The sequence below is a fragment of the Eurypyga helias genome, unplaced genomic scaffold, assembly GCF_000690775.1.
Source record: "Eurypyga helias isolate BGI_N326 unplaced genomic scaffold, ASM69077v1 scaffold3793, whole genome shotgun sequence".
NCBI lineage: Eukaryota > Metazoa > Chordata > Aves > Eurypygiformes > Eurypygidae > Eurypyga > Eurypyga helias.
This window is the reverse complement of record NW_010242980.1, coordinates 36,188-61,063: the sequence shown is the minus strand read 5'-3', so window position 1 is coordinate 61,063 and position 24,876 is coordinate 36,188. Positions and strand designations below refer to the sequence as shown.

The following is a 24,876-nucleotide window of genomic DNA, read 5'->3' as shown; positions in this document are numbered from 1 at the left end:
TAATTGTGATGAATTTGCAAGTTAAACTACACAGTCTGTTGCCTGAGTCTGTTGCAAAACCTTCAAGATTTAACTTGCCTTTCTCAGTGGCAAGCAAGTTAAAATGAGAGCAGTATTGATTATTGCCTCAGCAGCACCGTGCTCTGCTTGCAGGGGCCTGTGGAGAATAGAATTTGGAACAAAGGGAGAAGGTGGGCCAGCAGCTGCAGATGGTGGTTAAACAGACACTCAGTTGCAGGCAGGCTCCCAATGATCTTGGCTGTAATCCCTTACTCCTCAAAATGTTCTTAGGATCATTAAACAGAGGCGCTTTTCATTGTCTGTTGTCATAACGGTTTCAGAGAGAATTTGGCCATTTCTGTTTGGTTACACCTCAGATAAATTCACATCTTTCCCCACTGCTCGTAAACAATCGTGCCGTCCTGTGCCAGAGAGATGCAGTCTCATTCCCTCTTTAGCTCCGGAACAAGGAACGAGGGCCTCTTCACACAGCTTGCACATGTAAGGTCCTGGTAGATCTTCAGCCTCTGCTGAATCAGTGGCAGCTTTTCCACTCAGCTCTCGGGGGGTCTGAGTCATTAACGAACAGCTCACCTTTGCTCTAAAACCTGGAGTCTGGCTTGGTTTAATCAGCAAAGTTGATGGGTTTTCTTCTCTCTCTGGACTAGTAGGCAATGGTTCATAACATATCATGGCACCAGGTATTTTCAACATTAACATGATCGGGCCCCTGTTTGAAATCACTCTGGTTTTGAATCCTAGTTAATCTCCTGCAGATGTGAGACTTCTATATCCAAGTCCAACTGGCAGGTCATCATGTGCATCCCTGTGCAGATGTGGTGGAAAAGCATCCAACTCGTGTTCAAGCTCTTAAAGGAATCTTAACACCAGCCCTAAGCCTGCAGCTGTGTTGGGCTGGCTTGTCTTTAAAACGGCTGCAGGCAAGGACAAAAACTGCATCCCCCACAGCTGGCATAAGAGGCATGGGTTCCCCATTCCATTCCACAGATGGCAAATTGTTTCAAGGGAATCAAGCTTTCACCCTAAATTAGAGAAATTGAGGAGGCTCTGAGGCATGGCTGGCTATATAGCAGGCAAGCAGAGCATCTAAAAATGCTCCATTCTTTTACATCAGTGCAACTACAGAGGTTTTTAGGACAATGATGTGGGCATGAAAGGTCTTCTCAATGGGTTCAGCATGGCCACTGCTACAGCTTCCGGTCTGCAGCTAAGTACCCTTTAAGAAAGAGACCTGAAAAGGCTGGGGTTGATACACCACTACTGAAGACGGGTGTAAATGCTTGTATTCCTGCTCTTTGTACTTTATTAATATTTATACAGGAGGAATTCCCCTCTATGAGGTGTTCCTTGTAAGCCCTTTCATCAGTAATGAAAAAAAGGCACTTTTATATAAAAATAAATTATGCTTAATTATGCTTTTTGGAAAAAAACAGGCCTCAAAAAGAATAAAGCTTAATTAAAACTTTACTAAACATGCCAGTAAAGTCTCTTTAGCTTTCTGACTCATTGCCCCCCTTCATATTATTCTCTTGGCTCACAGTAGTTTATGCTTCTAAATAATGACAGCTGCCTTATTAGGGATAAATCTTGAGGTTTTGACACTGTGGAATGTAAATAGCAACTCAGGCTCACAGCACCTTTCTTATCTTGCTAATAAGATACCAAGAAGGGAAACAGTGGCACAAGTTGTGGTTTAGTCCTGAGAGAGGTCCCACCCACACTGGGAGCAAGTTGCCCAGAGCCACAGCACAGGCTCGTCGGTTGGTGTCAGCAGAAAGAAACCTCCTTTCAACTGACAGGTAAACAAATGAGAGTTTGGGAACATCAGACTAGATCTCACTGCATCATTTTCTTCATGTTCTTTTGTCCATGTGGAAAGCAGTACTTGGGAGCTTGTATCTTTCCCATTAGTTAAGTGAACCGTGATGAGTCTGGAGGGAAAGGGCAACAATCAAGAGACAAACAGTCCTACTCTTGTCTAATTCCTTTCCAAATGTACAGTTCCTTATAGCACACAAGAGGCTGTTTTGGAAGAACTGTTGTATCCCCATCCCTCAAACCTTGTGCACGTTGTGTACATTGAAGTAAGTCAATGCTGTTGGGGGCCTTCCGTTCAATTTGCTGTTTTTTCAATTAGAAAAGACCAGGAAACATGATTAAAATCCAAATGGCAAGGTTTTGCTGTTTTCAGACATTGGTTGTAAAGCATTTGTTAAGCACCATCTGCTGTACATTCAGAAAATAGCAATCCAAACTGCTATTCTCTTTCCAGCTTTTAAATTCTGTCTACTATCAAATACATTACTTCAGCTCTGGAATGTTAAAACTGCATTTATGTAGTCCTCCAATTGCATTATCTGTCTGTGTACAGTTACATATAGGCCACAGACTGGGACAGACATTTGGGGGAGAAGCTGCATTACAAAATGCTACGTCCTAGAACAGGACAGTGGAAGGAGATGGTGAAATAATAGCGATGTTGAGCCTGATTTCCAAATGTACTAAAGAAATCAGGATGAATATAACTGAACACGAAGCATTGTCTTTCAAGGGCAAATTTAATGCGTGGTAATTGCAGGGCAGGATGATAAAAACAGAAGCTATGCATCAGTTAAAAATCCTAATTGGGGATTATTAGCTTTTCTGTATGGTTTAATTAGCAGAACAATTGTTACCAATGCTCCCAAACATCACAACTCTATTGATGGTGAACTGTAAGTGATGAAGTACTCTGGTTATTAGCCTGAATTAAGTGAAAAGCTTGAAAGGCATAAATAAACCTAGTGAGTGTTTAAATGAAAAACAGCCACCAGACTTTTTCTCAGCCTCTATGTAAGGCCTTTACTCCGTATTTTTTCTTAACGGATTTTTTTCCTTTCTTTCTGGAAAAAATGAGTGTCGGAAGCTGTCCAGCTCAGAACAGGTTGTGCAGGGGCAAGGAGGGAAGGATCGCTGCTGTGATGTGCAAGGCACAGGCTGCAGTGGAGGAGCCTGAGCCTCAGAGGTGGCTCCACTGGAGCTCATTGTCCTCCTTTTTTATCTTCCCCATCCCCTTCCTCATTGCCCTTGCAGCCTGCCTGCCTATCATGCCTTAAGAGAGTTTCTCATTTTGTGCCTCTGCTTCCATTTCAGGGCATTTATTACCCATCTAGATATACCCAGAAGTGAGTGTGAGCCTCAGGAGTGAGGTTGGAGTCCATCACTGGCAGCACCCATAAACAACATGTTGGAGAGCACAGTGGGTGAGGCAGGACGTCAGGAGGTGGCGTTCTGCAGGTTGAGGCTGAATGCCATTCCGAAGCTGTGGACTGTAGCCTGGTATTTCCCAGGGTTTTCCTATGTAATGCGGAACATCTTCATTGTTTGTGTTGTTCACCCTTTGATACTGTATCCTACACACTTTTGGTTAGAGAACCCATGGGACCTCTACTGTGCCTCCATGAACAGCACAAGTGCTCTGAAAAAGGTCTGTCTGCAAAGCCCATATGCAGGGCAGACAAAATGTTGACTATTTTGGGGCTTAAACTCAACAAGGGCCAAGTGAAGCCTGGCAGGAGAGAAGTGAGGGTGAAGTACGTAACTGCACACTGCTTCAGAGGAGAATTTATTGCAGTGAGGCGGCTGCATCCCAAATGGGTAGGAAAAATAATACAGCATAATTGTGACCACTGAGTGGCTATTTGGCATAAAAGTTATGTGTGACCATGTAAGTCGTCACCAGGAACACCAGCATGAAGGCCCTGATCACCCAGCCTTTGAGCTACAGACCTTGCCATCTCTGCATCGCCCTCACATCTCAGTAATGAACAGAGTCTGGTAAGACAAGCCTGCCCTCCCCAAAAGGACCCACGATACTGAAGCAGCCTGTTGCTGGGGGCTTCACATAAATACATGTAGTACTGACCAAGCAAGGGACTCCACAGCTACAGAGCGTGCAGCACCAATAGTCCTATGAATTTAAAGCAAATAAAGTCCCGAATCTCTTACCTTCTGTGCTCTGCTCCTCTCAGTCCAGGAGGGAGAAACCCACCAAATAAGGTCGTCTTCTCACTCAGCACAGAACCCTGGCCTTTTGGGTTCATGATCCACTTACCCTCTCAGAAGTAGGGCAGGTTCTTCTTCACAAAAAAGAAAAAAAAATACTTGGCAATTGTGAGGCCGGATCTGGAGCCCAACGGATATTAACAGGACCCTTGCCCAAATACAGCTCAGTGGATTTCTAACAAATTCATTGTTCCTAACATTTCTGCAATTTTTGCAAAGCATTATTGCTTCTGTTCCACTGGTGGGAAAACCAAGGCAAATAGCAGTGAAGTAATTTGGCCAAGTGGTAACACATAAATCACCAGCTGAACAACGGGTTCCAAAATCCTATCTCCCAAATCGGAAAGGGAAAGGGAAGGGGAAAGGGAAAGGGAAGGGGAAAGGGGAAAGGACAGGAAAGGAAAGGAGAGGAAAGGAAAGAAAAGGAAAGGAAAGGAAAGGAAAGGAAAGGAAAGGAAAGGAAAGGAAAGGAAAGGAAAACTGTTTTCTTTCCTGTAAAGGAAAACAGTCTGCATGGCTCCTCCCTCCTCCCCCAAGAAATAACAGTATTTAACATCAGTTCTTAGGAGAACACAAGATCAATCATTGTGTGGGAGACGTTGCTTTTCTGAGTCCGACCTGGTAAATCACAACAGCAATTTTCACTGAGAGCTATGAAATAATCAGGCATCAATATGTATCTGCATAAAGATAATAAATATTAAGTTTATAAGGGAATAAATAATGTCTTTACAAACATACTCATTGCAATCCTACTTTTAGAAAATTGTATTAGAACAATATTCTTGCAAATGTGTACAGACACTCAAAGACAAGTCATACCAAAGTTACTGCACTGCTTTGCACATTAAACTACATAATCATTTTAAATTCAACAGAGACATAAGATGAGACATACTGCAGAGAGAAATTTAGTAAAATTTTAAATAGATTTTGCATTTACATGAATGCATCTCAGGTGAAATCTGTTAAAAACTTAGCAAGAATAAGCAAAGCAATTCCAACCACTAAACCGTAAACATTCTGATGTGATGCTCTTGACGCTACAGAGCGTTCTCCACAAATTGCATGTAAAATATTTCCAGTAACCCATCCATACATTAATGGCTTCAAACATCTAATATATGTGAGACACACTGTGATTTTCTGTGCAGCTTCTCTTCTGCTTGATTATTTGTAGGGTAACCATTAATTGTAATGAATAAAAAATGGGGGGTGGGGATCTTGTCTTTTGACTTTATTTCTCTGTGTGTTCCTCCAGAGTTATTCTTGATGCACATCAATATGAAGAAAGTCAGGGCTGCGTATCAGACATGGTGGGGCTTAAACACCTGCATATTTATACCTCAGACTAACAAACAAACATTCAGGTGCCTAAGATAGGAGAACTGATTTCCTCCAAACTCCACTCATTTATTTTACTCCCTTCAAGATGCAGGGAAATTTTAACTGTAGAACTGCATCAGCACATAGCCACCACTTCTGGGTTTTGATCCATATTCTGTAGAACCCAATGAAGTTTTTTTCTATGGGTTTTGAATACCACTCAATGATGCTCATTAAAGAAATTGAATAAGTTGAATACTTGAACAAAATATTAAAAAAAAAAATCTTTAGTTTCTGAATTATTTTTTCTTCGTCACTTTGTGTATTCACTCTTCCTTTTTCCATATTAATAGCACTTATAACAATTGTGAAAGTAAGTTATGCACAACAAATTTCTTCCCCATCCCCCGCTTTGTTTATAAACTGTGAACTCTTTTAGCAAATATTATTCTAATACAGTGTTATCAGAGTTTTATACTGAACTATAGATAGAAGCAATTAGATGTTTAATAATGAGCCTCCACACCAAGATTGTGGATTACTTCCACAGCTATGGATGGTGCTAGTATGACCTCCAACCAGTTTAAAACTAGTATAGCTATCAACAGTTAACTCACTGAAATTGTTTCGTACTTTTACCAGTGCAAAAGAAAAAAAAAATTGTCTAGTATGTCCCATTCTTTTAACAATAAAAAAAAAAAAGGGCAGGAAGTTACAGTAATGTAAGAAATTATTATGTTGACATTGGAAATTAATTGAATAAAATTATCCAATCTTCTGAAGTCTTACAACAAAAGGCTTAAAAAAGCCTTGACTTCTCTGATGTTCCAGCAGCAGATAGCAGCGTGATCATAAAATAGATCTATGCATAGAAATCATGAAGAAATACAAAATACCATGAGGTTTAATACTTGATCCTGCCAGATGCTGAACTCGCTGGCCCTGACCCAGCAAACCATTTAAGCGTGTGGTTAGAAGTCAGCATGCATGTCGCCCCATTGAAGCAAAGGAGGTTTTTCAAAGTTTGAGCACATAGTTAAGTGTTTTGAACAATTGGGTTATTAAAGTACCAACCACTTACTGCCGGAGTATAAGGCTAAATTACTGCTATGAACAGGTTGTTGCATAGCTGTCCATTATGAGGCTTACATACCGCTCTTTGAAGCATTTCTTCACCACTGGATAAGAAAAAAATATGGATCTGTCCAGGCAGGAAATTCCTACATTCCCATCATTTTGCCTTCATGTGCAAATCCAAATTATATTGATGCCCAGGTCTAAGCATCACTCAGGGAAATACAAAGTGCTATGAGTAATAATGGTAATTACACAATGCCACCCCTCTCCCACCACACACAGACACTCCAATAGAGCCAACTTCCTCCTGTAGGCAAGGGCTAGCATTAACTCATAATTCACAGCGAAAAGGGTAAAGTCATGCACATAGCAAATGCTACATGTCGTATTTAGATTCTCTAAGGTGCTGCTTGATGCTAAGCAATGGTCCTGCCTGGTAAAAGTGGTGTTGTCATAAAGAAAATTTGTGTCCTCTTTGCAGTCGTGTTGTCAGAGGATGTGGGGATGTGATAAGGAAAGCTAAGGCCTCCTTAGAACTAAACCTGGCAAGGAAGGTCAAGGAAGGCTTTTTCAGGTACATTGGAGGAAAAAAGAAGACCAGAGGAACTGTGGTCCCACTGCTGAATGAAGTGTGTGCCCTGGTGACCGATGATATGAAGAGGCGGAGTTACTGAATGACACCTTTGCCTTAGTCTTTACTCTCAGGAATCCTGGAGCTTGAAAACCATAGAGGAATTCATGAGAAAGGAAGGTTTTGCCTCAGTTGAAGAGGATTGGGTTAGAGGTCAGTTAAGCAAACTGAACATCCACAAATCCATAGGCCCTGATGGGATGCACCCACAAGTGCTGAGGGTGCTGGCAGAAGTCATTGCTAGGCCACTCTCCATAGTCTTTGAAAAGTCCTGGAGAACAGGAAAGGTGCCTGAGGACTGGAGGAAAGCCAGTGTTACTCCAATTTTCATAAAAGGCAAGAAGGAGGACCTGGGTAACTATAGGCCAGTCAGCCTCACCTCCATCCCTGGAAAGATAATGGAACAGCTTGTTCTTGGTGCCATCTCAAAGCACGTTGAGGAAAGGAAGCTTATCACAAGTAGTCATCGTGGATTCAACAAGGGGAGGTCATGCTTGACCAATCTGACAGCTTTTTATGATGGCTTATGGTTCAGCTTGGAGAAGAGGAGGCTGAGGGGGGATCTTATCAATGTTTATCAATATCCAAAGGGTGGGTGTCAGGAAGATGGGGCCAGGCTCTTCTCAGTGGTGTCCAGTGACAGGACTAGGGGCAATGGCCATCAGCTGGAGAACAGAAGGTTCAACCTGACCATGAGGAAACCCTTCTTCCCTGTGAGGGTGCCAGAGCACTGAACAGGCTGCCCAGAGAGGGGGGGGAGTCTCCTTCCCTGGAGACTTTCCAAAGCCACCTGGATTTGTTCCTGTGTGATCTACTTCAGGTGATCCCGCTCTGGCAGGGGGGGTTGGACTAGATGATCTCTAGAGGGCCCTTCCAACCCCGACCACTCTGTCAAATCTATAGACTAGAAATGTATCTGTAAGGAAGCAGAAACATCTCTCTTGCCACAGGGCTTTCTAAAATGATAAAATCAGCGATAGCAGAAGCAGCATTTGATCAACATTATGTAATGAACTGAGATACCGGCATAATGCCCCCTTAGTTGGGACTGTTCCTGAAATTCCTGAAACGTCACACCACTTCAGTGCTAAATGTTGTTGACTGCCTCCCTTTCCAGCCTGTTCAGCTGCAAATTCATAGGCAGTTATTCTCATATCTGCTAGCTCTGATATAACCTTGTCCACTTTTGATGCAGGCAAAAAGTAACCCTGTAGAATCACTCAAATCCAGTCCAGCTATTGCAAATGTCAGGTTCTGTCACTGGGAAGCCAAACAGTGTCAAATTGTGTTTGAATCCTGTGTTCAAAAAAAAAAAAAAAGAAGAAAAGCCTCTGATGAGAAGAACTTACTTCTTTCAGGTTATCTACTGGAACTACTTAGGTGGTGCAAGGATGGTGTCATATTTGGGTAGGATATTAAGAATATTTTCATTTTTTGCTCCAAGTGCATACCTTATTCTGTAGAAGAAAGATGTTCTTGGAAGATGTGGGAGTACCTACAAAGTCTTGTGCTACAACACAAATTGCTCTGCTTAGCTATAGTTTGTCTCCATAGTTTATAAAACTCAGTATATATGATAAAAATAGACACAACTGAAAGTAAATGAGGAGGAAGTAAATGTATTTGACCTCCACGTATGCCAGCGAAAAGCTGACTTTGAAGTAATGAAGATGTGGGTGATACAAGACAACCTGATGCAAAGCAGACATGAGTAGATTGGTAAAATACCAGCTGACATTACCCTGGTGACATATGGCATTTCAGAACATTTCCTATTGGTATACTTAAAAAGGACACATAAACCCCCAGCCTTATTTCCCCCAGTGTAGTAAAGAATATTAAATGACTTGCCAGGGAACACATAGCAGGTTAATGGCAAAGCTATTGATTCAAGCCCTTTTTTGTTTCTAGCCATTGGATTAAAGACTTCTCAGACTTTCCTTTTGGACCATTTTTTTGATTGGAACCTCTGCTCCTTCACATATATTTCACCTTACAAGTTGGCACAAAGTTATATGCACGGATCAACATAAGCATAATCAAGACCAAAACTTACACAATCATCAGTTTTGCCTGGCGAATATACCATATGGATTATGAACGTTATGCTACTATTAAAAACATATTATTGCATACTAAACACATCTAGCACACTAAAATTGGATTATCAGTGAATTTTGTCACATATAAATCCCCAGTGATGCACAGGAAGTTTCCAGCTCTAGCATCCTAGGGGTAATATTTCATGAGCCAAGACAGCAGAATTAGAAAGAATGCTGCACCAAGGAGGAAGATGGGCTGCTACCCAAACTCCATGAGGACAGTGGTAATGCTGTTATTGATGTTACTGGGCTAGACTTTCAGCTGTTGAAAAGCCTGGGAGAAGAGAGGCAAACACGACAGCGGTGTGAGACAACCCCATCTGGACCAATCTGGTCTGAACAGCTCAGCTGAGCACAGCGTAACTACAGACAGGGATATAAAACCTGTGCCAAGTTGAAAATTGGGGGCAATTTCTAGAAAAGCTGAAGTCCTTTACCTTAGACTGTATATGTGAACTGAGTGGATGATAGCCCTTACTGTTGCCTTGAAAATTGTGGAGTTTGGAGGGAAAACTCTACGGCTCCATGTGGGCACCATCAGACAGTTTAGAGGCAAAACCACACTCTTCTCTTCCTCAGCATACATCACTAAAGCAAAAAGCAGAGGGCTACCCTTAATTAGGTGGATGTGAAAAAGCTAAACTGAGGAACGAGTCCTCATTTTGAGGACCTCTAGGTCAGGTTTCAAACCAAACCATTTTAAGATTTGAAAATAGAGTTTGTCCGACAGGTTGAGTCACCTCTTCACCCGGCGTCAATTAAGTGTTGCTTGACTGCGATCAGTGGACTGAGAGAGCTGGAGGGCTCCCCCTTCACCTGTCACTCACCTTCATCAGTCAGGAGAAGAGAAGGGAAGGACAGTTCTGCAAACTGTTCATGTATGCAATTCACTTTGCATGTATTTTTATTTTGGAAACACCGAAAAGTAAGTAATGAAAATGTATCAGTAATGAAAATTTACCCGAAACTCGAGCTGGGCAAATAACCTTTTTAATGGCTTAGAACCCATATCTCAGCATCAAAAGCTTACAGGCTGAAATATTCTTTGGTCTAACTGATGCTTTACATTATTTTAATGACTATCATTTTAAGTTTTAACCCCTTGGACCAATTGCAATTGTTCTAAATTTCAGCTTTGCTGAAAATTTTTTTTCAGTTATCACACGAGCCACATAAAACTCTTCTAGTTTCCTGCTCTGATGGGATCTGCACATTTGCAGTTTTGCTTCCCAGTGCACTTCTTTACGTGACTTCGAAATCCACTCTGCCAGCAAAACCAGATTATGTGATTGTTCCAAGAAAACGAACACAAAGTGGACATAAAAAGATCGAGCTGACTTCATTTAAGATTTGGGTAAATGCCCATGGAATGCTCCTGGCATTATTTGCCCAGCTCTTTTGAACACTGTGGCGGTGCAGCAATTTGGATAGTGTGCTGCCTAAGCTAGCCAGGCTCACTCAGCATCTTCTTCCAGGATGGGATCACAGACACATCATATAACCCAAGTGCGTTGCACTCACTCACTCACTGTAAACTCAGACCCTGTGAAACTTCCTGGAGAGTGAAGAATTAAAGGAGAAAAAATTTCAAAGCATTACAATGTGCAATTTCAATGCAAGGCATAATGGAAGTAGCTGTGTGGGAGGATATTACTTCATTATAAACCTAAATCAGATGCCCAAAGATTTCTGTCATCTCCAGAGACCATTTCATCAGGCTCTACAAGAGGTTTTCCAGTGGAAGAAAAATAGCTCCCCCTCCTTTAGGCTTGTGAAAGTTCTATGGCTTTTTTAACAGTTTCTAATGAAATCCCACATTATTGCTTCTCCCCTGGGAGACTTCAAATGTCATGCAAACTTCACAGAGCCCACATGTTCGTAAACCTCAAGCAAAAGACCAGTAAGGAAATAAATTGCAGTTCTCCAATTAGCATTTGGCATTCTTTACTGTTTTTCTGGTGGGGTGAATTTGCCTTTCTCCTAAACCATGCTGATAAATTAAATGAGTTACTAAGCCCAGCATTATTTCATGTTTTAAGGCACACTGAAATCAAACACTCCAATTCACAATGGGATTTGCTTTCTGCATAATATTTGGAGGAAATATGAAACATACCCAGAAGCTTCAAACATGTTAAAGGGGCTAATACATACAGGAATATTTTCTTCAAGCTCCTTATTGTGAATTCACAGCTACTGCCAAACGCAACAACAGAGACGGGGTATTAGAATATGAAATGGGAAGTGGTCAAATTTTCAAAGAGAGCTGCTGGGTGCTGAACACTTGAAAATCTGGCCCCTGACTCCTTGGTGCCGTCCCAGAAAGAAATACCTCTGTGTTGGCAGGTGGCCAGTCAGGTTTGGAAATCCTTCTGCACAGTTATTTCAGTAAAGCATAGAAGCCGATCCCCAGCCTTCTCTGCCTGATTAAGCACTGTCACCAATCACTGTGCAACTCTAAGGTACGCACGAAATATTCCTAGATAAATCCTGCGTTTCCAGAGGAATGTGTTTCCTGTGCAACTGTAAATCCAGGTTCTGTGTTGAAGTTAATCCAGTCTGGCAGTGCTACAGCCCTAGAAATACTTCCTTAGAAATGACAAACTTGTGCAATGGCAAAGTCATCCAATCTTTTCATGCCACCATATTATATTAAAAGCACCTGGTTTATTTATACAATGACTTACAGATCAGGGTCCTTGAAATAATAATACATAAACTTTATAGCAAAAAATATACATATAATAATTCATCCTTCTATGATATATAGAAATGATGGATATTTGTGTGTGTGGACATATATATAAATATACGGGTTTTACTTACGTTTAGGGCACTTGTGTACAGATGTGTGTATCTCCATACACACAGTATACATTTATATATCTTTCTAGGTGCCACGTGTGTGTACATAAACACACATAAATACACACACAGGAACATATTTACACTCTGTGAGTAGCCGTGTACTTTGCAGCATCTGCACACCAATAGCTGGAGTCCTTCACTGGCTGTGAGCATCAAAGGGGTCCGTGACCACCCCCATTTGTGTCCGTGGAAAGAGAACTAATGTCATCGCTGTGGGCACAGGACTGGCTTGATGCATCTTCCTCTGTGAAGAACTAAATTTGCTGGACAATGGCACCCTGCAACGCAGGGCTTGTTGCATGGGCCAATCTCGTTCCAGTTGTCACATGTTTTGACACAACCTGGACCACAGGTATCATAAACTGCACCGTGCTTACACTGGGTTGCTGAAAGGCAGTTAAAAAGAACAAAACATACGTATTACACAGAGTCCCACAAGGAAAGTTACACACCTGTTTGCTTGGTTTCTACTGCAAATATGAAACAGAACATTTTGGTCTGAAGATCTAGAGAAAAAAAATTACTTGTAAAGAGATTCCACTGTATTAAATGCAACAGTACTTTACATGACAAATATAAAGTTATCAAAATTGCTAATCAAGAAGATATCAGGTTTTTAGCAGTCTTGAACTTTTGAGAATTTTAACACAGCTGACAGTATATAAAGTTTTGGCAAGTTTTCTGTCTTTAAGCAGATGCATGCTTTATGTTTAAGGCTTAACATTGTTTATTTTTTTGTTACAATGCATTTTATCAAAGATTCCTGAAGCATTTACAAGGACAGTTATCGGTCCTACTCCTACAGAAGGAAGAGAAAGGAGAGTCATTCACCACATGAGACTATCTATTCCTAAGATTAGACTTTCAATACTGCATATTGAAGCAAATAAAACCAACATTGTTAATTCAGCATCACCATTTCTAAAACAAAATTATTTTTTAAACAATCAATTATTCTCATGCTTTATGCTATTTTTGCCAAGGGATCACTGAGGATGAGGATTCTTGTACTTAATGATTCCAGTATCTATTCACTGATGTATGTAGCTGGTGGTTCAATGCATTTCCAGCATGAGAGACCACTGAGGGCTCAGCTAAAAGCACTATACCCCCTCCAGATCAATATTTAAACTCTTAATATTTTATATCCTGCCTTATTAGTATGAAGAATAATCCATGGTTCAATAGCGAGTAAAAGCCTGTTATTCTTTCTAACGGCTGTGCTGATGGCAAAACCAAGTACTGATAAAATAGTTTATAAATGGTAAGGGACTCTCAAGCATCCAGAATCGTCTCTTGCTATTTACAGAGAGGTGGTTGCATTAAGAGGGTTTCTTCCATTTTGAGAGAGACTGAAGGTCCAGATTTTTTAAAGAACAGTTCTGTCATGCACAAAAAAATGCTATTTAGTTGTGAGAGTTGGCCTTACAGTGCCATTACAGTACTGCTGTTATTCATAAAGAGAAAACAGGTAGAAGCAAATAAATGGATTAAATATGTTCAAGGATATATCTCAGAAGATGGAACTCTTAGTGCTAGGGCATCACAATTGTAAAAGGATTTCCTCTTCAGCAGTAACAGTGATCTTCAAAACAGCATCAGCTTCTAGCAGGTTTTATTTCTTACACATTTTATGGCATTTATACATATGTGAAAAGCAGCCCTGGCAAAGGAATTCTGGCAAGGATGCATACCAAGTTCTCAGGGCACAGATACTGAATAGGCAAACAAAAAAATGGAAAAATTGGATAGTAACAGAAAATACCCCTGCAGTTACAAAAATTAACAGCTAGATATAGGCAGATACTATTAAAAAAAAAAAAAAATCTTTCTCTCTTTAAGCATGAGAAAGCACCAGAGCAAGCTACCTAAAATCTCCATGAGACATCTTTCATTGAACATCATTTTTGAACAGGTTGGAAAAAGCATCTTTCAGCAATGTTCAAGAAAGGCTTATTCTGCTGTGGGCATAGATCTTTTGAGAATTTTTTTCCAGCTTTACATTTAAATCCTGCTCTTCATGATAAATTTCATGCACACTGAAGAAGGAACAAACAAATAACTAAAATGAAATTTAAATGAAACAGGAAATTTAGAAGGGGGGGGAAAACACACAAAGAGTATTGAGCATACAGGAAAATGTTAGACTCGCAACAAACTCTGTGTGTTAAGAACAGAGATTGAATCGCTATGGAAGAAACAGAAATGTGCAGAGCTCCCAGGAGCTTTGCAAACAGTGTATTAACTGTCTAGAAAAGTAGAACAAGGTGTTCAAAGAGGGATAGTGATTGTGATCCACACACAACATGAATTATCTTAAGAAGTGGGCTGTTAACTAGAAGATTTCGTCCATCCTCTCTGAAAATGAGCTTCCCTTCAAAGGATCTCTAATTCAACAACCCCAAGCTGAAACTTTAGCCTTCAGCACATGCAGTTTCCATAGAGAAAGGTCTGTGAGCTTCAGTTTTCAGGCTGCATAGGTTTAATCCCACAAGTTTTACTGCAGTAATAGCTGGCCTGTTCATTCCACGTGAGCTCTGTTTGGTGCCTCAGCCAGTGAGTTTGAAGAAAATTGGACAAGCTCTCCTTTCCACCTCCTCATCTCTGCCCCAAAGCAAGTGAGAATACATTACAGGCTGCCCTCAGCGGCCGTGGCATCTATAAGCACTCCCCAGCTCTGCTCTACCACACATGGATGTGGTATGTCAAAACACCTCTATCTGCTTCAGATGATGCCACCTAAAAGATATGATGACTTTATTTTCTGCTGTAGGCAGTCTATAATGACGTTATTAACTTGCTGTCAAGGGAAACATCAGAAAAGTACAATGGCTGCTGTTTAAGTTCCCTGGATGGCTTTTATTGCTGAGTGCTTCAGTTGTTAACATGTGGTGTGATTGATCCAGAACATTCCACTTCATCAACAGTTTAAAAAATAAAAATAAAGGCATTCTGCAGTAGGCTCCCTAGGGACTGCTGCAATGAATCATTGCCATGTAAACATGGAAAACAGAAGTGATGCCTTTGCACCCATCTTTTAAGGCAAATTCCTCTCTTAAAGAACTGAGCTCTGTTATTACTAACTTCCTTAGTGCACAAGCAAAAGAAGTCGAAACCCCAACCCCAAATCACAAAAGTTACTAATAATACTGCATTTTGCAATGTTACCAGTCCCAACAGGATTTTTCCACTCTTCTAGAACATGTGTTTGGCATGACAGATGTGAGCTTCCTCGGACTGTTTTCTGAGCTGGCAGGATGAGAGCCAGCTCCTGTCCAGAAGCCATATAGTCACAAAACTACAGCACTGTGCCTCAGCTAATAAACCCTGCCTAATAAGGCTGTACAGTTTTGAGACCAGAGCTGGTTTATTCCAGCAAGTTTGGCAGTTTCACAGAGAAGGCTTGTATCTGTCTGCGCCTGTCTTTGTAGACATGGCCGTAATTATTTAGGAGGAATTCTTGTTCCCCAGTGCAAAAGCCAAAATACCTAACATGGAACTGCTGCAGGATTCCCTTGGTGGATGGTATCTGGTCAATCTGATTCCACAGAAATTTCTGAGCTAATATTTGTGCATCAATGAGTCAACCCTCTTCTTCTGGTGGTGTTGCACAGTTTGGGCTTTTGAGGTGTTCTGTAAGATTTTCAAGCGGAATGTCGTTTGTGATGCTTGCAATTCACCACATCTCCTTCTAACACAGTAGAAGACAACAACATATAACAGGGAAAAAGAGTGACTTTGGCCAGAAAATTCCACAACAGAGAAGAGAAGAGAGAAGAAGACGACTCAGGAGAGAAGAGTCAAAATCAGACATACATTCATCCTCCTCTAACTCAACCATTCAAATAGGAAAAAGAGAAAATTGTTCAGTTTTTATGAGGCTGTTGGAGCATGTCAGCACATCAGCGCTACCACATGCACTTTGCATTTTATTGTAGTCCGTATCTGCTTTTTCTTCTTGCCTGTGTAGGCAGGCCCATGGCAGGGAGTTATTGCCACCTGCCATCCTCGAGTCTGCTTTGTCTCAGTGCCCTCAGTAACTCAGTGTTGAATTACTATGGCCCAATGCCTTTCACCACTTCACTTTACTTAATTGCACTTGATAAACTGCTTGCTTAGACTTTCTTGGGCTAAAAAAAATATTTTTTTTAATCTCCTTTCCTTTTCAAACCTCTTCCTTCCATTTGTATCTTTTCTTTTCCCTCTTTCTTGCATCACTTTCTCTTATTCCTTCTTTCCTTCATGCTGGCTCTCCTGTTTTTTTTTTCTTCTCCTTCACACATCATATTTCTTCCTGTGCCCATCCTAAAAGGTCTCACTCCCTGCTACTTCCCATGGAAACCCATGTTCCTTTCCAGACCCTCTTAGTTCTCCTGCAGATCTCACCAACCCTTTCCTACCCTAACCATTTTCCTTACTTGTTAGCTTCTTCTCTTCAGCCCTGTGGGTAAACGACAGCTGGTATTCCCCTTACCAATCCATCCTCAAAGGACAGCAAACCCTGAGCAGCAGTATTTCACAGAGGACTTAAGAGGAGGATACACTGCTGCACTGGGAGAGGAGGAAGAGCATGTAGGGAACAGGACATGTAATTCAGCCTCCTGAGCATCCTGTTTGGCTGGCTCTCCAGACAACACAAGCTTTCTAAAGATCATAAAAATGAGCTAAGCGTACAGCAGTCAGGGTAGAGGAACTGGCAACCACACAAGATCTGGTTTTATAACACACAAAAGAATAATTAAAACCTGACTTTGCTAATAAGTATACTCCATTTTCATCAGAACACAGCTCTTCCAAGTATCCCACCAGCTATGAAATGTCAAGCAGGAAATGAAAGTCTCAGAACACTAAAGTTTTATTACAGATATATTGTTTCATACCCGGGAACTTTTATCCATAATTAGGACACAATAATTGTAACTACAAGTTTTGGGGAGAAAAAAGTAAGTTAAAGATTAAAATCTTGATGCTGGCCACTGGTAACGTACAGAGTGCAGTGGATGCATTTTAATTAAGGGCTTAACATACGATTTACTGTAAGATGGTGCTACTGGTTCAACACAGGATACTTAAGTGTTTTGAGGGTACTTGACAATATACAGCTCATCTATATTTTCTGCTTAACAAGATTTCCTCTTGCCCTCTACAAGTCTGCACTGGGATTAAAACACTCGGGTGGGTTTAAACACTACTTTCATTAGCTTTAATGGAAGATGTGTGTTTAAATTCCTTCATAACGTTCTCTCAAGGACTGTTTCTGCCTTAGAAAGTTTTCATTTGGTAAAATGCCAAAAAAATTGTGAAAAGAAACCTCAATTAGTTAAGTCATGATATGCCAACACTTGTATAAACTCTTTAAGGCAGGGACTGGAGTTTTTATTCTTTTGACGGCATCTGCCACAGTGAGGTCTCAGTCTGAAGTGCTTTAGTTAAAAAAACACAGCAAACCAACCAACCAGTCAGGGTACTTGTTTCAGGTTCTGCATGGATCTGCTACCAGATCAATAGATTAAAATTACATATGTTAATAGTGCCGACAGAGACCACATCCTTGAATAGGGCTTTCACTTAGTGACGCCCTGTTTGGATAGTTGTTCTTTTGTCAGAAAAAAAATGAGCCTTTCGGGAACAGTCAATCAAATGTAATTTGCTCTGTCACTCACCCATCCCTGCTATCGTGCCTTCAGCAGAAAAGGAAATTGAAGTTGAGAGAGTAGACCCTGAGCCGCACACAATCACAAAAATGGACCACAGAGTAATAGCTCTTTGACCAGCACTGAGTATCCTTCTCTCTACTTTTTTTTTTTCCCCAACTACTGTCAATTGCTTTACATAAATCTGAATACATTTCCAGGCAAACCGATGCCATTACAGAATGTCCTAAATTAATGAGACCATCATCAGGGGAAATATTCATCTGCAATATTGCATTTTACTTTAAGTGCCCATGACCACAGGCCACCAATTTTCATGGAAACAATTACTCACAACTGCATGCAATTAATGCAGTCCTAATCACATGGGGAATTTGCTCCAAGTACCAAATTAAATGCATGTTTGCATTTCAATATTCCCATTAAGTATAATCTCTCGAGTTGTTGAACCTACGGGATTCACATATGCATGTTCTCTCTGGAAATATAAGTATGCTTTCACAGGAGGTCACAGGAGTTTAAACATAAACTGTAGCACCTGTTTACATATCCTGAAAGAAAAAGGCATGTACTTCTTTCTGGATAGGAGACATTAGAAGTGAAAAGTTTTGCAGTGAAATGAGCATTTCTAACATTTGATGGTTGAAAATCTTTCCTGGTGAGGTCTTTATACATAAATCAGAATGCAACTTCCCCATTGGTGCAATCGCAGTGCTTTCTAGCCAGTTCATTTTTGATCCTACCCTACTAGTAAAGGGAGAGCAGCCTATCAGCCTACGCAATTACAGAGAAGCAGTCCCAAAACGCTTACCTGCACAGTTCTGCTCCGGTACCCACTGGACTTTCAGCCCTTCCCTCTGACAGGCTCGGGCATATGCCAGGAATGACTCACAGTAGCAGTTTTTATGGACCGGGCATTCGCACATGTCTGTCACACAGGACCTGCAGAACAAAGCCCCAAAACAAATAAGCAAGGAAAGCTTTGGCAGATATCAGTCCAAGGTTTGGAGTCGTTTACGTTCCAGTCACATGGAGTTCAACACCAAAGAAACTTGTGCTAAACAGCAAGAAAGTTCAACGAGTTTCTGCTGTCACAACCCAGGGCTCACCTCTTTTTTGATGTGCTGCTGTGATGCAGAGAAGTCTCAAGAGCACCAGGGGGAGAACCACACAGAAACAGGTGAGAAAACCACCCAAGAAATGTGAGGCAGAGAGGACTGAGACCACAGTGGGAGAAGGAAAACTCCATCTTTGCAATGATTTTGTGTCAACATGAGATAAAGACTTCTTTCCCATTCCCTGGAAAGTAATAATGTAATAATTTTAACCGTAATAATAGCAGCAGTGTTGGGTGGGTGACTTCTGCAGATAATGAGCACGTGCCCTTCCATGCAGGGGATAAGAAGTGGTACCTTCTTTCCAGGTTACTTCCAGCCTCTCCTTGCTTTGAAGGCCCCAAAACTGCTATGTTTTCTCAGCAGCATCACTACTAAATGCCAGAGTTTAAGAGACTCCAGAGGAGCAGGGATGATGAAGCATAACTGAGCATTTCTCATGCTAGGAAATCCCCTAGGCACTTGTTAATACAGCCATCTCCTTCCATTGCATACGGAATCACCACAAAACATGGCACTGAGCTAAGCTACTAACATGTCCCTAAATGAAACTGCTACTGCATATGTCACCACTATATTTTAAGTTAGAATGCGTGTCCATTTAGCACAGTCCTAAAATATAACAGGCAGGAGCTGGCGGATTTGCAATCGGTAGTTTCTGCATCAGCAAAATGCTTAGATGCTTCTGCAAATGCAGCAATGCACATTCAGAAATGCCAAGTATCTACTGGTCCGAGTGGAATCATTTGAAGGCAGGGACATGGTATGGGGAAGACATACTTGGTCCGCTGAAAATCATGCCCTCAGTTCCTCTGCTTTCCACTGAGAGTGCTCTGTGCGTGCACCTTGGGTGACAGTGGGCAAGAGCCCCCTGCTCCATGCACGTTCAGGGACCACTCCTGAGAGCACAAGGAAACTGTGAGAGGCCCAAACTCTCCATAAAGACCAAGGGCTGCAGTAAAAAAAAGTGCACTCTGCTAATTGCTCTTGCTGTGGACCAAAAATTCAATTTTCTTCAGGAAAAGGATGGATATAGACTTACTTTTCCAGAAACTTTCCCCATAGCTGAATAGGTAATAGCTTGGAAAAAGTGCAAGCACCCCAGTCAAAGTAATCAGGAGCTATAATGCCCATATGATGCTTTAGAGTCATTGGGAACCCTTTATTCCAGACTAGGAGAGAGAATTAGTAGTCCTTTGAACACGGTGTTGTGGTTTAACTCTGGCTAGCAAAATACCACGAAGTCTCTCTCACAGATCCCCCTCGCCTCCTCCAGCAGAGGGGAAGAATTGGAGGAAAAAGACAAGTAAGCTCATAAAATTGAGATAAGAACTATTTACTAGCTGAATCTAAATGTGGTGTAGAGCACATTCTTCACCTCTGGCCCTGTCCAGACTGGTCCAAGGAGTACCGCACGCACGATCTCCTGCTTGATCTGTTCAAAGGCTTGTCGCTGCTCAGGGCCCCATTTGAAATCATCTTTCTTACAGGTCACTTTGTAAGAGGGCTTACAATCTGACTGTAATTTGGAATATGCATCTACCACAAACCCTCAACGCCTAGGAAAGCCTGTATTTCCTTTCTGCTTCTTGGCAGGGACATAGCTGCTACTTTGTTGATCACATCCTTTGGCATCTGGCAACATCTATCTTGCCATTTTACTTGCCATTTTACATTTACATTTTCTTTCTGTTTCTGTGCTAGCCTCCTTTATCAATCACATTTTACTGCTCTCCACTCAGATTTAGTTATTATTAATGCCCATGGTGTTTAGGGATACTTGCCAGTGCCAGGTTGGCTACATGTTCACGCCTTTCCTGCGTTAGACATTATAAAATCCTAAACCTGAGGTACTTCCTCTGCTTTTTAGAGCATAAATACAGGTTTTTTTACCATTACTCAGAGGGGAATGCCACCTACAATGCAACTACAGCTACCTTAGGTGCTCGCATCAGGTCAGGAAATCTCCAGGCTCACCAGCAATCACTCAGTCTTTTTAATAATTAACATGCTTGTGGCAAGGCTAGCAGTCACCCTAACAAAGCCTGGGCATGGTCTGGGGGATCAGGGAGGCCAGGGCACCACTCCCTGCCTACAGGAGGGCAGCCACGCTCTTTGGGGACGCAGAGTTTAGGCCCCACATGCAAATGAGCGACGTGATGCCATTAGCCCTTGGCATTGCAATAGCCTTGGACAGCCAGACAGGCTCCTGAGTGAAACATGTCCACTTTGGCCGGGATCAGAACTACTTGCGAAGTGTTCAGCACGGGTGTTCACTAAGGAAGGTAGCATGCCACATGCAGCACTGATTCATTACACACCTAATTGCTTGTGTAATTTTTGTTTTCCTGAAGTGTTTGATCCTGGTGACAGCTGCTGGGCTCAAGCCCTAGGCTTGGCTGAGGAGTAATCATCAGATTGTGGAGGTTTTATTAATGAATTACAATTGATAATTATCTGTAAAGTTAAATTAACTGATTAATTAAGGTTAAATAAAAAATAAAAGCAAAGGAAACTATATCCACAGTTGCCAAGCCTAGACAAATCCAAAAAAAATCTTCTTTTTTTTCCTAATGAATTGCCCTGCTGGCAAGTTCAACGCATTAATATTAATTGCAGTTAGATGGACTGGCAGTTGGGGGAGAGGGGGCTTTTTCTATCCCTTTTGAAATCAGCAGGGAGCAGATACGATATTTGTTAGATAGCCACCACGAGAGTCAAAGGGCTCTTCTGCAAAAGGACCTGGAAGCAAAAGATGTCTGTCCTCTGGGAGGTGGCTAGTGAGAGGGAGCTGGCGATGGCCCATGGGCAAGCTTTGACGTTGGGTCTGTATTTTTTTCCAAACATGTTTACTTCTTGCATTTAATTACATCTCTCACAGTTATTGTTAGAGTTGCATTAGAGGTCTATTACAGGATGCTTCACTAGGTAAATTTAAAAACCGCTTCATGTGTGCTGCTGTAATGTTTTCCTCTTGCAAAAGTCTTTGGTACGGCCCTAGCTGCTTTTTTTCTTTATTTAATCCTCTCCAGTGATTGATACTTTTCAAAAATTATTCTCTGTTACCCGAGATTCTGCCTCTCCTTCATTGTTCCTTTGAATCTGATAAATAGGTTCAGTGGCACTAACTACACATATGCAGAGGCTTATCTGTACTCTAATCTGACTGGACTGTTGAAAACAGCAGAAAAACCCACTTTTAGTAAAACTTTGGAATGGTGCCAACCATGAAGTCACACTGACAAGTTACTATACCGCACACTAACAGAGACTTTGGATCTTCCAAAGTATTGTACCAAGACAAAAACAGTTGCTTAAATGAAGCAAAATTGAGAATACATATCAGAAGCTTAAACACTGAAACATTACAGTCACACAGACATACCCCCACAAGAAGACTGTTGTTTAAGTTACTTATAAAATACATAGAAAACCACACAAGATACTTCAGGCAGCCTTAGCTCTGCCCTCAGTGAAATCATATATAGATGAAATGATGTTGTGGTCCAAAAGAAAATGGCATTTCCTTTAAGGACACATTTACATTTAAAAAAAAATATTCAGATATGATGCTGCATTTTAGCTGGAGTCCCTGCTCCATATAAGCACCGGAGCCCAGCCAGGCTCTCAGTCCTCAGCTGGTACCAAGTGCCTGGCTGTGATTCCTTTCGATGCTGCCTGTGCTGCCCGCAGGCTGTGCGTCAGAAGTGGTGCTGGTTGGGTGTGCATACTCACTAATGGTTGCAAGGGGAAATCCATGAAAGTGAAGGCATCTGGCAGCTGTGGGACACACCCTTGAAGGAGACAAATACACACACACGCTCTGCTGCCACATCTTCAAAGCGAGCTGGATGAGTATACTCCTTCAGCAACAGCCCTTTTTCACATTAAACCGTGGAAAGGCTCCAAGTCCCATAAAGGGCAAAGCACCGAGCCTTGTGCTACTTGCGCTATTATAAAGAAGAAGAAAGGATCACAGCAAGGAAGCTTACAGTCCATGCCACATGGGATCGACATTGCAGATGTTCACTTGCTTCACATCAGCAGTTCCTTTTCCTTTGCAGTACACACAAACCCAAAACCAGAACCAGTCATTTTAGGAGGGTCTACTTATTTTTGCATATTATTTCCTTTTTTTAAAAAAAAAAAAAAAAAATCACAACAGGAGTGTGATACAGTGCGTTTTTCAAACCTTTTGGTTCCTTCAAGGAGTGTCTCTGTGCAGATGGAAAACACCGACACCTTCCGCTTTACACCAGTAGGTCTGAACAGACTTCACCAAAGCCATGAGAGGTCGTGCATGACTACATAGATTTGATGTGTGTGAAGAGGGATCCGGCGGTAAAGGGATTTGTTGTCTATACCTGGGATAAGATGTACGCTCGCAAACTCCAAAGCCTGAAGAGTCACCTGCTTAGAGAGGAGGATTAATTTCCAACCCCACTGTCCTGTGAGACAGGCTTCTTGGGATAACTTCTTATTAGGTATGGCAGGTGAGAGTTTTAGTACCAGCTTGGCCTAATTTAGCACTGGTTATGAAAATAGACATACTCTACATGACAGACAGCTTGGATTCCCATAATCACACCGGAGTGCTCACAGTGCAGCAGAAATACTCAGGATTTATTTTTCTGGATCCAAAATTAGACCTCCTTTCTCTTCCTTTACAGAAGAAATAAAAGCCAATGGCTTCTCTCAGTAATTATGTTGTTACACTAAATTTTGGGGTGTTTTTCCTACAAAGATTCAATGTTTTGCAATTATTTATGGCCCCACCTGGAAAAGTCCTTTCACGGGGTAAGAAGATGAGCCATATTCTGATGTATAATGGAAAGGCTCATGCTGTTGCTGCCACAAGCTCTCTCTTGTCTGAATGTGCATGTTTAATCTTACTGAAGTACTGAATCATAGTATGGAGAGCTGGAGACTTTTTATGGCTTTGGGACTTGAGATCAGAGGCTTGAGATCATTCTCATTCTCCTGAATTTACTAATATTAATGCAAAAAGCAGCAAATAACTCAAGAAAGGTAATTTTGGAGGCTGCTGAAAACACAGAAGCCCTTATATGTATTGAGTATTCGTTCAAAGCACTTGCCTGGGGAACAGACTGCTTCAAGCAGCAAAGGCAGTCATTTTCAAGGATCGTTTCTTCCAGGTCCAGGTAACTATATCTGCACTCCCTCTGTGGTTTTCCCACACATCATAACAATTAAAACATTGCCTTAAATGGGGATCTGATAAAGGCCTCCATAACAGAATTAAATCACGAGTGCTCTGACCTGTTTTTCTGGTAAGGGTGAAAGTACCCAGAAAGAGTGGCCACTTTGTACTGGAGACTCCCTCATGATACAAAAACTCCCACACTGCTGAACTGGCTCAAAAAAACCCAAACCTAAAAATGTGGGAGCAGAAAGGGAACTCGCAGCTCATCTTTGATGAGTAGTTCATAGAAAACCTACTGCAGGCATATGCTTTCCATGGAGAAATCTCATTCCTATAAAGAGAGCATTGGCCATAATGCTTGAGAATATCAGTTAATTTTAGCAGATTGCAGAGGAGGAGTTTGCAGCAGTAGGCATTTGAATCATGCATCCAAATATCATCCTGATCCCTGATTTTTGTGCAAATTTGAGTCAGCCCTGGACTGTATTGCCCCATGGAGCCAAGCAGAAAGTAGAAAATACACAACTCCACCAAAAGGAAAGAGCTGCATGTGATCTAAGATTTCCAGGGCATAGCAGTCATATTATACACACATTGAAGAGTCCTAATTTAACTCTGTTTGCCATTGTTCCTGCTCCAAATATAGACTTGGCACTCAGAGATAATTAAACAGAATCACACAAGATACCCACATTCATCCCTGCCTTGCCAAGGCACTCTTCCAAAGCAGTTATTTACAGTTCAATCGACTTGGGAAAAGGATGCTTTAAATGCAAGTGGTAATTCTTGTTGGTAATTTCCAACAAAGCAGAGACAGACAGCAATTCAATTTTAATTTCTTTTCATATCCAGCTCCTTTAAAAAAAGTCAAACC

At 41.4% G+C, this 24,876-nt stretch overlaps 1 protein-coding gene across 1 annotated transcript in view; it reads right to left on the bottom strand.

Annotated features, from left to right (window-relative positions):
- Positions 1–11,848: 11,848 nt before the first annotated feature.
- The window catches only part of LOC104507822 (BMP-binding endothelial regulator protein-like), a 42,981-nt gene continuing 29,953 nt past the window's right edge, over positions 11,849–24,876 (bottom strand). The window contains exons 2-3 of the mRNA XM_010149233.1: positions 18,535–18,665; positions 11,849–12,455 (exon numbers count right to left, since the gene is read on the bottom strand). Of these exons, the coding sequence (XP_010147535.1) occupies positions 12,274–12,455; positions 18,535–18,665 (313 nt within the window). The 3' untranslated portion in view covers positions 11,849–12,273. The remainder of the gene's footprint in view (positions 12,456–18,534; positions 18,666–24,876) is intronic.